The sequence below is a fragment of the Schistosoma haematobium genome, chromosome 6, assembly GCF_000699445.3.
Source record: "Schistosoma haematobium chromosome 6, whole genome shotgun sequence".
NCBI classification, from domain to species: Eukaryota; Metazoa; Platyhelminthes; class Trematoda; order Strigeidida; family Schistosomatidae; genus Schistosoma; species Schistosoma haematobium.
This window is the reverse complement of record NC_067201.1, coordinates 5,963,931-5,976,129: the sequence shown is the minus strand read 5'-3', so window position 1 is coordinate 5,976,129 and position 12,199 is coordinate 5,963,931. Positions and strand designations below refer to the sequence as shown.

Sequence of the window (12,199 nt, the reverse complement as noted above, 5' to 3'; positions counted from 1 at the left end):
GTAGAACTAATCCCAATAATTATCAGAAGGGGGTTTGGTGGAGATTGTAATAATTTTATAGGTGAATTAATTAGTCAATTAAAGCTAGACCACCATGGAAAACCTTGAAGCACTAGACGGCCATTTCGTCCTATTGTGGGACCCCTGAGCAATGCTCACCCATGACCCTGCCTCGCGATGTTTGAACCCAGGACCTATCAGTCTCTTGCGCGAACGCCTAACCTCTAAACCACTAAGCCGACAGGCATCCAACGGTGTTAATGTCTAACTTTAACTAATCCGCGAAGTTGCGCCACCGTCTACCATTGTCTTCAGTGAGTTACTATCTCACTACTGAGGAGTCCTATACTAGGATGAAACGGCCGTCCAGTGCTTCTAGGTTTTCAGTAGCGGTCCAGCTTTAATTGACTCGTGAATTCAATTGTTTACTTACAATAAGTCTGGAACTTCAACACGATATAATCAAGAACTTAAACTCTAAGTACGCAGTATGAGATTGAATTGTATTACTTTGATAGGTTTATACACAACATAAAAATATTTAACTATACAGTAAGTGAATTGTTTATTCACCATAGGTGTGTGACAAAAATACTAACTTATTGCATCATTAACTTAAGTACTTAAAGTCAAAGTTTAGAGTTGCGTAATAGTTAACGGGTAATAAGAATGAAATAACATAGAGAAACGAGATATGGAAGATTAGCAATTATAAGAAAGATAAAAAAAGTTGAGCGAATATGCGTCAGAATAAGATATAGAACAGAAATGGGAAAAATATTTATCCACTTAAAGAACAAAGGGAGATGAAGAAGCAAAAATAAATATGTCAAAAAACAACTAACGAAATATAAAGGACTGCTAGGAGAATGTTATACTAGGAATTTGGATGTACCTCTTCTGAACACAAAGATTAGGCTTGAATTAATGAATCTACAAAGACGGTATTATTCACAAGCTTCCTATCCGATTTTCTTCGAACCATTTCTTTTGACTTTGTGAATAATTTTGAATGACAATTCTGATGAAGATAGATAGCCAGAATTGACTAGATTATTAATGATTGAGGTATTGACTGATTCGCATTCACCTTCCGATAACTATGCCGAATGGGCAATATAACAACCTTCACAAGAGCAAGTCAACTGGTGGATACACATTTAGGTAGCTCGAAATACCAGTTTATTCTTGCCACATCCTTTCACGATACATCTACTGTTGAATACAATTCATAGGTCGAGTGAATAAAAGTTTTTCTTTAAAGACTTGGCCAATTGGTTTCGTAAGTTCTTTCAGTCTATATCTCCCTTGAACTCAATGTTTATGAACAAAATTTTCTTCGGTACGGTAGGGGTTCTTTCAGTCGAGCACTTTATCTTCAGACTTCTGTCAATAAAAATGTAAGGGAATCTACTTTTCATAAGTATTGTCAGATAATGTTTAATTCTACACCAACTGTGTCTTCTGGATATATTCTTCTAACTCTCGAATACAGAGAATGCATCAGATTTCTCTTTCTAGTCAGTGGAACTCGACTTTGAAAATTCGTATATTCCCCATTCCATGTTGGCTTTCTATCAATCGATCTTTATAAAGAGCCGTTTCATCTTCCTCTGAGTAAAACATTGAAAAAGTTAAATATTTCATTTGTCTCTGAGTCCACTTTGGATGTAATCAACTGATAAGTCGCATTGAGCCCCCGAATGCCCTGGTATGGACGATAGTGAGGTGGGCCCGCCCCCTCTCGAAATGCTCTCTCACGCCCATGCGTATACAACCTCTGCCAGCGAAGTCCTACTCACTGCCTTCTCGTGGCGGGGGTGTTGTTTACGAAAATGAGAGGACGAAAAGCGAATATCTGGCGCTTTAACCGGATCCCAAACCAATGGTGCACATGGGCTCCAGTATCCTGAGGGAACAAATGGCGTATGAACCAACCGTTGGTCACCGGCTTCCATGGGATTGCATCTCCTTACGATGCTCCACTGCCTTGTGGGTTAGACCTTTAGGTCAAAGGCTCGGGTTGTGGCCCCCTAAGATAACCACCTGCTTCGGTTTGGGCACCCGGGCAGTATCACAGCCCACACACAAATGATGAACTCTTTATGTCTATGGAAATTACTTTTCTCGCTTCGAAAAACAATCAATTGATTCAAATTATTATCATTACAATTACTGTCATTATTAATACTATTATTATTATTACTATTATTGTCGTTATTATTCCAACTCATCCGAGCCACTGGCAGCAAGAAGTCTGGTGTGAGCGAAACAATCTGCGAGGATGACGGGATGCCAATCACTAACATCCATCGACGTCTTGGACGATGGGCAGAATTTTTCGAAGGGCAGTTCAACTGGCCTGCTGCTGCGGCAACATCGGTCAGACTGTCCTGCCCTCCATGGCCGGTGACGACTGATCCACCAAACGAGGCGGAAGTCCGCAAGGAACTCCAACTCTTGAAGCGCTACAAATCACCTGCCCCAGATGACTTACCTCCTGGCCTTTTTAAAGATGGTGGTGACTTTCTGACTAAGGAATTGACGACGTTGTTTACAAAGGTTTGGGAACTAGAGAGTGTACCAACGTCATGGAATGAGTCGATAGTTGTCCCTATCTTTAAGAAGGATTCACGTCGTTCCTGTAACAACTATCGGGGGATAAGTCTACTTCCGATTGCGTCCAAGCTATTGGCTTCCATCATACTTCGTAGGTTGTTCAAAACCCGAGAAAGATTGACTCGCGAGGAGCAGGCTGGGTTTCGTTCTGGTCGAGGATGTATTGATCATATCTTCACCCTCCGCCTAATGTTAGAACACCGCCATACTTATCAAAGGCCAACAATCGTAGTGTTTCTTGACATCAGGGCTGCCTTCGATTCGTTGGACAGGACTGTTCTCTGGGATTGTCTGTTGAAGAAGGGTGTGTCTGAGAAATTTATTAACATCCTAAAAGCCCTATATACAAACACCTCAGGCAGAGTGAGGGCATACAACCACCTTTCTCCATTGTTCCATTCAGGCAGTGAGATTAGACAGGGCTGCTCAATCTCACCATTCCTCTCCAACTTTGCCATCGACGACATTCTGGAAACAGCTCTGATGGATGTAAGTAATGGCGGTGTAGATCTGTTGCCTAGAGAAAGACCTATCGACCTTGAGTACGTGGATGATATTGTCTTACTGTGCGATAATGCCCAAGGCATGCAATCCACACTTAATCGGTTGGCAATCAGTGTCCGTAGGTATGGTATGTGCTTTGCACCTTCCAAGTGCAAAGTACTTCTACAAGACTGGCAGGATTCCAATCCTGTACTCACCCTGGATGGTGAGCAGATAGAAGTAGTCGAGAAGTTCGTGTATCTGGGTAGCTGTATGAGTGCTGGTGGGGGTGTGAGTGATGAGATCAGTGCACGTATAGTGAAAGCCAGAGTGGCTTCTGCCAATCTGGGCCATCTTTGGCGCCTTCGTGATGTTAGTCTGGCTGTAAAAGGTCGGATCTACAACGCGTCGGTGAGAGCAGTTTTGCTCTATGCTTGTGAAACCTGGTCTCTCCGAGTTGAGGACGTTAGACGACTCTCTGTTCGATCATCGTTGTCTCCGAAGGATTGCTGACATCCAGTGGCAACACTATGTTAGTAATGCAGAGGTTCGGCATCGTGTGTTCGGGCACAGAGACGATAATCCAATTGGTGTCACCATCTTGAAAAATCGACTTTGGTGGCTTGGACATGTTCTAAGAATGTCGTCCCAGAGAATTCCACATCGTGCATTATTTGCCGACTCTGGGACTGGTTGGAAGAAGCGGAGAGGTGGTCAGTGCATGAAATGGTGTAGTGGTATGAAAGAAAGCTGCAAAGGACTGGTTTGTGTTGGTCCTTCACGACTCCCTGGCTGGGGTCCGAGAGATGGTGCAACACAGTGGCTAGAGACGTTATCAGATATGGCTCAAAATAGAAGCCAGTGGCGATCCTGCTGTAACCTTCCTTTACTTTCTTCATTAAAAAATGGTTGTTTCTTCCTTAACTGAAAGATTTCTTCCGATTGTACCTTTTCGTTTATTATTATTATTATTATTATTATTATTATTATTACACTACCTTACACTAATCTGTTCGTTATTGTTTCTTTTTCTCTTCGAATTCTCATTGTTTTGTGTGGCGCATATATATTTGGTGCCCTCTTGTGCCAATATTTATGTGTTCAAATAAAATAAAACGATAAGTCATATTGAAGTCGTATATTGTTTTATTCAGATCATTAATTTCATTACAGATAACGGAAGTATTATTCTGAAACCACTTGTAGAAATGAGAACTGTTAGCTGTTAATCGAAAAATAATGTTCTATAGATTAGCCATGAGACCTAGTAGGAACCACATTAGTAAAAATTTTAGCTTATCTATGGAAATCATCGCTGAAAATGAACTGAATATTGAAGATGTAGTGTGGAAGTAATTCTTTGAGATAATGTATTGAAATATCAGTATCGATGTTGTTATTTTCCACATAATCATAAATAAAATAAACTGTCTCTACGACAGGCACATTTGTGAAAAGAGAACAGACATTTGAAGAAATCATTCCCTTCCTAGAAACACTAGTGTCGATTACGGGATCAATAATTGCAAGAGAGTCAGTGAAGTTATTTTTACTGATCGTATTTCTGACTGGTTGGAGAATATTCATCAACCATTTGGCAATTGGATAATATAGTAAGTTGTTCATACCTATTATAGAGCGGAAAATCATATTTATTCCTCATTTTCGGGAGCCAGTAGAGTATAACGTCACTAAGTGTTCAAATAAATCATTAATGATGATTGATTCATCGTTCTCAAGACTTTTGTTGACTTCTGTTCGACTTGATCAGTCGTATCATTATTAGCAATTTCTTTAGAAAATTTGTTTACATCTATTATTAATTAGGATAATTTATTGATATAATTTCTTTTATCTATGATGACGATTCCGGCACATTTAACTTGATGAAGCGTTACTAAATTCTTACTTCTTAAAAGATTATTTATTTGTGATTTATATTCTTTTGACAGGAGTTGTCTCGCAGCACATTTTGCACCAATGTATTAGTGGCAACAATTAACAACGTTCAACTTAACTTGTTCTAAATTATTTTCAGAAACTGCGATTATATTGGATGCTTGTTTGATAATGCATTCGATTTGTATTTTTATTTAAATTTCATCAATACTTGTGGACATTATTGACTTTTATTGAAATTACGAACCGATAGTTGAATAATATCATGGACTGATCGAAGTTAGACCTGTGTAACGCTGGATCATGGCTGAGTGGTCTAAAGGTCGGGGATTCGAGAGCGAAACCCACGGTCCTGGGTTCGATTCCGGGGGCATAGAAGCATACTACTGAAAAGTCCCATAATAAGTTAACTTTTGTCAAATATTTTACATTAAATAAATTAAAATGAATTCATTCTACAAACATTCCCCACATTTATAACACGTAAACCTAAATGATATGTAAAGAAAGAGATATATTGTCATTGGTGCATTGTAGTCACAAATCCATCTGGATAACACAGAGCTATAGAGTGAAGATTACGGTACAGTAATAGAAGGTCGATCTAATTCCTTTATTGACATTATGATTGGTCAATGGGGTCAGAAGGAATAAGTGGACCAATAAGATTTAACATTTCAGGTCGTTAATAACGGTCAAAAACGCGATTGGTTAAAGGAATAGTCATCGGTCTGATCAAGAGAAACCAAAAAAGTCAAATCGACCAGAAAATTTAGTGCGTCAAAACTGTAGACAATTAACAAAGTAAAATATTTATAACATCAACTGTTTATATTTCATTAAATATACATACAACTAGAGAATAAAAGGAGAATTATTTGGACCCCTCATTTATTTTAGGGCGTGAACAATTTTATTTTCCCATTTACAGAGAAAACTAATCTGCCTTATCGCCCCGCGTGGGTGATACATGATAACACTAATGAAATGTTCGATTTTTAAACCGGTTAGATACCCTCACATGAAACCAATGATTGTAGAATTTCTCTGCTTGGATTTAACTGTTATTATTTTAAACAATATTTCAAATATCCTGTAACTCGAATTACAAATTAGCATTTGGAGTTTCACTAAAAATACATACAACTATATTTGCGGATATTATAAATCAAAATCACAATCATGCTTCATCGACCTACTCTCATGCCTGCATCAATGAAATCATCCTCAAAATTCAACTTGTCTACGAATTCAAAACATTCATCTCAATCAATTAAAATAGAAAGTCGTCATGATTATAACGGTGGTGAGACAGTTCTTGTACGACCTACAAATCCAGATGAAGACCGTATGAAACAGGAAGATACAACATTTAATGATGTATTAAACAAAGAACAAGAAAATTATGCGGAGGAAGATTACAATGGGAATGATGGAGATATGAATTCAGATGACTCTCATATGAAAAGTGAATCTCACATCCCAGTGTCAAATATTAAAGTGGATGAAGCCACTGGAAATGGAACTCCAGTGACCGTAACCACAGATTCGGTTAAACCTATTGGAATTTTACCTCTGAATGATGTGATTCACAATTTACTCACATGTACACCACATGTTGCTCCCACCATACAAAATGTTGCACTTCAACCTATACTGTCGGGTAAAATGAATGGATCGGGAAGTGTGCAAATGCCGAATGTTGTTTCCAATGCATTGCCTACATTATGGCTTCATTCTCCTGTTGTTAATTCAACGGAAATGATGAGTATGCCTAATGTGAATAGTGTGACAGATTTGACGAGTAATATTGTACAGAATAGTGGGACTGCACTGAATCCACTTGTTGCTGCTGTGCTTGTGAATTGTGCCACAGTGAACATGATAAGTCAGCTAGCTGGATCTATGTGTACTCCGATGGTGAACAGCAGTATAATCGATGGTAATGTTAATGGTAGTAATGTGTACAACAATAGTGAGCACACTAGTAGTGCTTGTAGTGTTAGTGTTGGTAGCAGTGGAGTCAACACTGTAACAATCCCTACAGCGTCATTATTTCCCAATTTGTTATCTGCTATTCCTTTGTCTACGTATATATCGGGATTAGGACTGAATACAACTGGAGGTATAATTACTTCACCAAATAGTTTGTGTAATGTTGGTGTTACTAGTACAGCTGTTTCGTCTGCTGCAACTCTCAATACGAACAGTAATAACAATAATAATATTGGTGGTATAATTGTGACACCATCGATTGTTGAGAATATTATGGTTTCACTGCCATCTGGTAGAAGTCAAGCTGAAAAGTGTGATGTGATGTATAATACTGAAAGATCCGTTGTAAATAATTCATCTAATGAAATTATTAAAAATATTGAGAATAATAATGATGGTAATAATGCAACAACTGTAAAATCCGAATCATTTCAGTCATATATGATAATTCCTGATTCCAGAACAATGTTTAGCACTAAGTCTACAAGAGAATTGAGAAAGTATCATTGTACATATCCAGGATGTGACAAATCGTATGCTAGACGATGTCAGTTGAATCAACATATATCAACGCATATGATTACTGATCCGATATCATGTGATGCACCGAATTGCAATGTGAAATACTTCTCAGAGGAGGATTTAAAAAGACATAAATTATCTCAACATTCATCAGCCGATCAGGATTCGAGTCGTCAATATGCTTGTACAACTCCTGGATGCAGTAAATCGTATTCCGAGTTGAATAAAATCACGAAACATCCCGAAATAACTACTATTTCACCAAATGTGCAACCTAAATCAACAGAACCAGTGGAAACGAGGAATGCAAAATCGATAGCACCGAATATTCAGAAAATTCTCCCACCCATTGCACCAAAATCAACCATATCTCTCCCCAAAAATTTGGTTTTTCTAAATGTTTGTACATATCCTGGATGTGGTAAATCTTATTCATCATTCAACAAACTCAAGTTACATTTAAGATCACATAAGTGTGAAAGACAATACGTTTGTAGAAAACCTGGTTGTGGTGCTACATTTACTGAATTGTCTGGAATCCGATCTCACGAACTGTCACACATATTCGTCCATAAAAGTACCGGACGACTGGATAAATATCCTATCACTATGGTTAGTAATACATTCCGAACAAGTTTTAATACTTCTGAACCAATATTGAATAATCAGGGTAGCTCTGAAATAACTACTATTTCACCACATGTGTTACCTAAATCAACAGAGTCAATTGAAATTACAAGTGAAATATCGATAACACCGAATATCTATAAAAATCGTACTCTCCCACTCGTTGCTCCGAAATCAAATGCCCCTGTTCTTAAACCGTCTATTCCCACAGTAAGTTGGGATTCCGGAATGAAGTTACCTCATATTTGTCCATTTAAAGAATGCGGTAAAGCATTCCTGAAACGAAATAAACTGCACGAGCATGTGTGTCGACATACAGGTGTACGACCATTTGTGTGTGATCAATGTAATGCATCATTCGTTCAAAGGTATGAATTACGTCGTCACAGTATTATCCACCTACGTGGTGCACAACCAAGAAGTTTGTCACGTTTTCTCACAACTCCACAACAAACAAATGAAACACTTGAATCTATTGTCACAAACGGTCAAATTTCTGTCAGTACTGCTCCCAATACTGCTACTATTACTACTAATCACACCACTTATTCTACTACTAATACTATTCCCATTGTTACTACGACAGTTTCTGCAGCTGGTCTTATTTCAGATACTACAAACTCCACCATCTCTACTGTTCCTGTTTCGATCAGTATTCTCAAAGTTGGAGGAGAGTCAGAACTAATCAAAATGGAAGAAATTATTGAACAATCAACAAGTCTACAACCATGTGATACTAATGATCAGGTAACAGATTGTATTGATAAATAGTGTCACTCACCTTGGATCATTTGATTTTGACGATTATTTAATATAAACGGAATGATCAATAACATTTTTGTACAAAAAATTACCCACTATTAGTTGTCGCTGACGATGCAGTAATAATGATTGTAGTTGATTCATTAATTTGTAGTGCTTTTTTTACAAATGCCATTCATTCATTAACCAACCAACTATTTGTATGTTCACCAATAATTAGTATCATCATTTATAAGCATCAATGTCATGGTTCGACTTGATCATTTCAAACAATATGTGAGGCTTACTTATAGTGGGTTCGTATTGTTTGATTTAATTTGTAGATTTTGTTCGTCATAATAATTTGATTCACATTCTAAATATAATATAGCACCGAAATAAATGATTATACTGTTTGTTGAGATATAATACAACAATAGAACCTAGACACGAGATAACACGATTAGAAGAGTGGATACGCGATCAATACACCATTCATTAGAATGGCGAACATGTTATACCAGATTGCAAGTCAATTGTTGGCTTGCTCAACATAAATGCTAACCATCGAACACAGAGTACAGAGTAAGAATCAATAATATAGAGTTCATGAATGAAGCAGTAAGCCGTCTGTATATATATATATATATATATATATATATATATATATATATATATATATATATATATCATTAGCCAATCACCTTTCAATATCATTGGTCATGCATCAAATGTTCGAAATTACAAATTATCGTTCATGGAATGCCTGTAAACTGAATGACACGTCGAATGCAAACTGTAGTAGAATATGAACTAAGAAATTTCAATAGATTTTATCATACGCAAATTAATAGCACTTACTTTTTACATATAGACAAGTGAGGTAATCAGACATCATCTAGTCAAACAGTTTCTCTTCACTCGGTATTGTTTGACTTGTATCTTCCCATTGAGGTTTAAGAGTGCAATTGATCAGTCTGTTATTGGCATATGTGCATACTATGCGTACTGCCTCAATTTATAAGCAAAGATGGATAGTGGCTAATAATGGAATCCAAGCGCGTTTTGTCTTATTTGGGACTCGTCAGTTAGACTAATCAATTACAGTACTAAATATCAATGGGAAGATTCAAGTAAACAATACCAAGTGAATGTAAATTCACCCCATTGCACAAGCAACTGGCTATCACAACCCAGTAGCTGAGTGGATAACGCGATGGCGTTTGAAGCGAATGGTACTGGGTTCGAGTCCCAGAGTGAACATCAACTCTGAGATGTAGGCACATCCAGCTGACGAGTCTCAAATAGGACGAAACGCGCGTCCTAGATTCCACTGCTAGCCACTATCTATCATTGCTTACAAAAAGTAAGTTTCTCTATTGTTACATCCTTCTGTGTAGATCACACTAGTCGGTTTGTGAGTTGCATATCAAATTTTATTCATAACAAATTGAGCTAGGAAATTCTACCGAAGTCCAGAGGAATAACGAGTAAATCATTGTGCATTCTTTCATTCATAGCTTGAAGGTAACTGCAGGTTATGTGATAGTTTACTGTCCTGTCCCTCTATCATCATTCTCCCCCCTCTCTCGTTTTCTATTGGAAAATATGTGTATGTGTGTGAGTGAGAGAAGCAGCTAATAATAACGCACAAACACGATAGGGTGAAAAATCGATTTTGTCTAGCTGTGGTAATCAAAGACCCAACAGGTCCGTTTAGAGGAAAGAGAAAGACAAATTTAGTGCGAAACATAAAGACGATAGACAGGAGAAATACATCATACTGATGTGTTTACGTGATTGGAAGGTTTTAAACAGTGACTACATGTGCTAAAAACCAATGTTTGAGGTTTCTGAAGAAATGAATGGGGTTTCCACATTCATCATCTGTTCAACATGAAACTTGCCTCCAAAACGGAATAAAGTATTGAAGGTATCTGTCTATCTCATGCAATTTACACTTGTATATGCCATATTATTTGACGAATGTTGATGTTGTATAAGTGGTGTGAGTGTGTTGTCATAACGACAGAACGTAAACTGTTCGCATCGAATCAATTGAATGAAAATGTATTGTGCAACAGATAACGTGTAAGTAGTGTGGCCTGTTTGATGAAAGTCACTCAGATTGTATAATGAAAGTGTGGGACCAAGTCATCGACAATTGGCCATCCAGAACACCATGTGCCTCACTCTTATCTCCTTCAAGATACTGTTGATCTGTGATAAGACATTTGTCCCACCTCAGGTTCCATTATTCTCAACACCACTGGAAATCGTCAGAAATCAGACTCTCCAGCTGTATCATTGCTTCATGTGCTTTCGTAATCCTTGATGTTTTGCACGAATCGTGTGCACAGACGACCTCCCCAAACTCAGTTCATGAGCGATCACGTGAGTGGCGAATCGACAATCGGAGAACACAGACGATCGTACACGTTCAGTGTTTTCATCAATAGCTGATGTCTATGGTTGTCCTGATGTTGTATCAATCATACTTGTAGTTTCCTGACTCCTCACTGAAAAGTTTCCCATTGTTCACTGGAATTTTCTTGTGTCTTCTGAGCCGTCGACTCACATTTCTCTCATTCTTTTCTCTTCCAGAGTTCCACCCACACGTTACTCTACACACTCCTTCAGTCTAAACATGAGAAGTTACAATCTTCCTAAATAATCGTCAACATCTGATGGATTTCGTGAGAGTTCTTTCGAAGTTCCACTGAAATTTATGATGGTTGATCCAGTGTAATTAATTATGAAACAGATCATGTACATTAAACAATTTGAAGTAAAAAGAAATATGGTATAATATAATGTTTGAATGATCAGTTTTCTTATTCGTGTTGTGTGTCTGAACTAAATGTTCTCTAATCTAGTGAAGTTTTTCATTTTACAGCCGAATGAAATTGTATCTCTATTGAAAATCATAGATAACTTTCAATTCTTAAATTATATTTCTTAACATTATACACCTACAACTAACTTGGATATTTGAAAGGTACATTAAATGGGTTCTGTTTGTAATGAGTACCACAGCCGAATTTAACTTATTTGCACAAAATAAATAAATTTTTTTTAATAATTAATTGTTTAGCTTTACAATTAGATGTTTTGTTTTATATTCTAATGTTAGTTTGACGTTCATGTAAATAAGTAAAAAAACTGTCATCACTTGAAAGACGTTCACATCCATAGTCCCAGGTATAGAATGAACACTAAATATTCAATTGTATAGTTGAATTCATCAGTCAATTGAAGTTAGACCACCATGGAAAACTTGGAAGCATTGGACGGCCATTTCATCGTAGTATGG

At 37.4% G+C, this 12,199-nt stretch overlaps 1 protein-coding gene across 1 annotated transcript; it reads left to right on the top strand.

The window, feature by feature from the left end:
- Positions 1–5,827: 5,827 nt before the first annotated feature.
- Positions 5,828–11,556, top strand: MS3_00008395 (uncharacterized protein; the record flags this gene model as incomplete). Its single annotated transcript, XM_012943366.3, has 2 exons — positions 5,828–8,892; positions 11,491–11,556. Exons 1-2 carry the CDS (start codon positions 6,184–6,186, stop codon positions 11,554–11,556), a joined length of 2,775 nt encoding a protein of 924 aa, XP_012798820.3. The 5' UTR covers positions 5,828–6,183.
- Between the last annotated feature and the right edge of the window lie 643 nt (positions 11,557–12,199).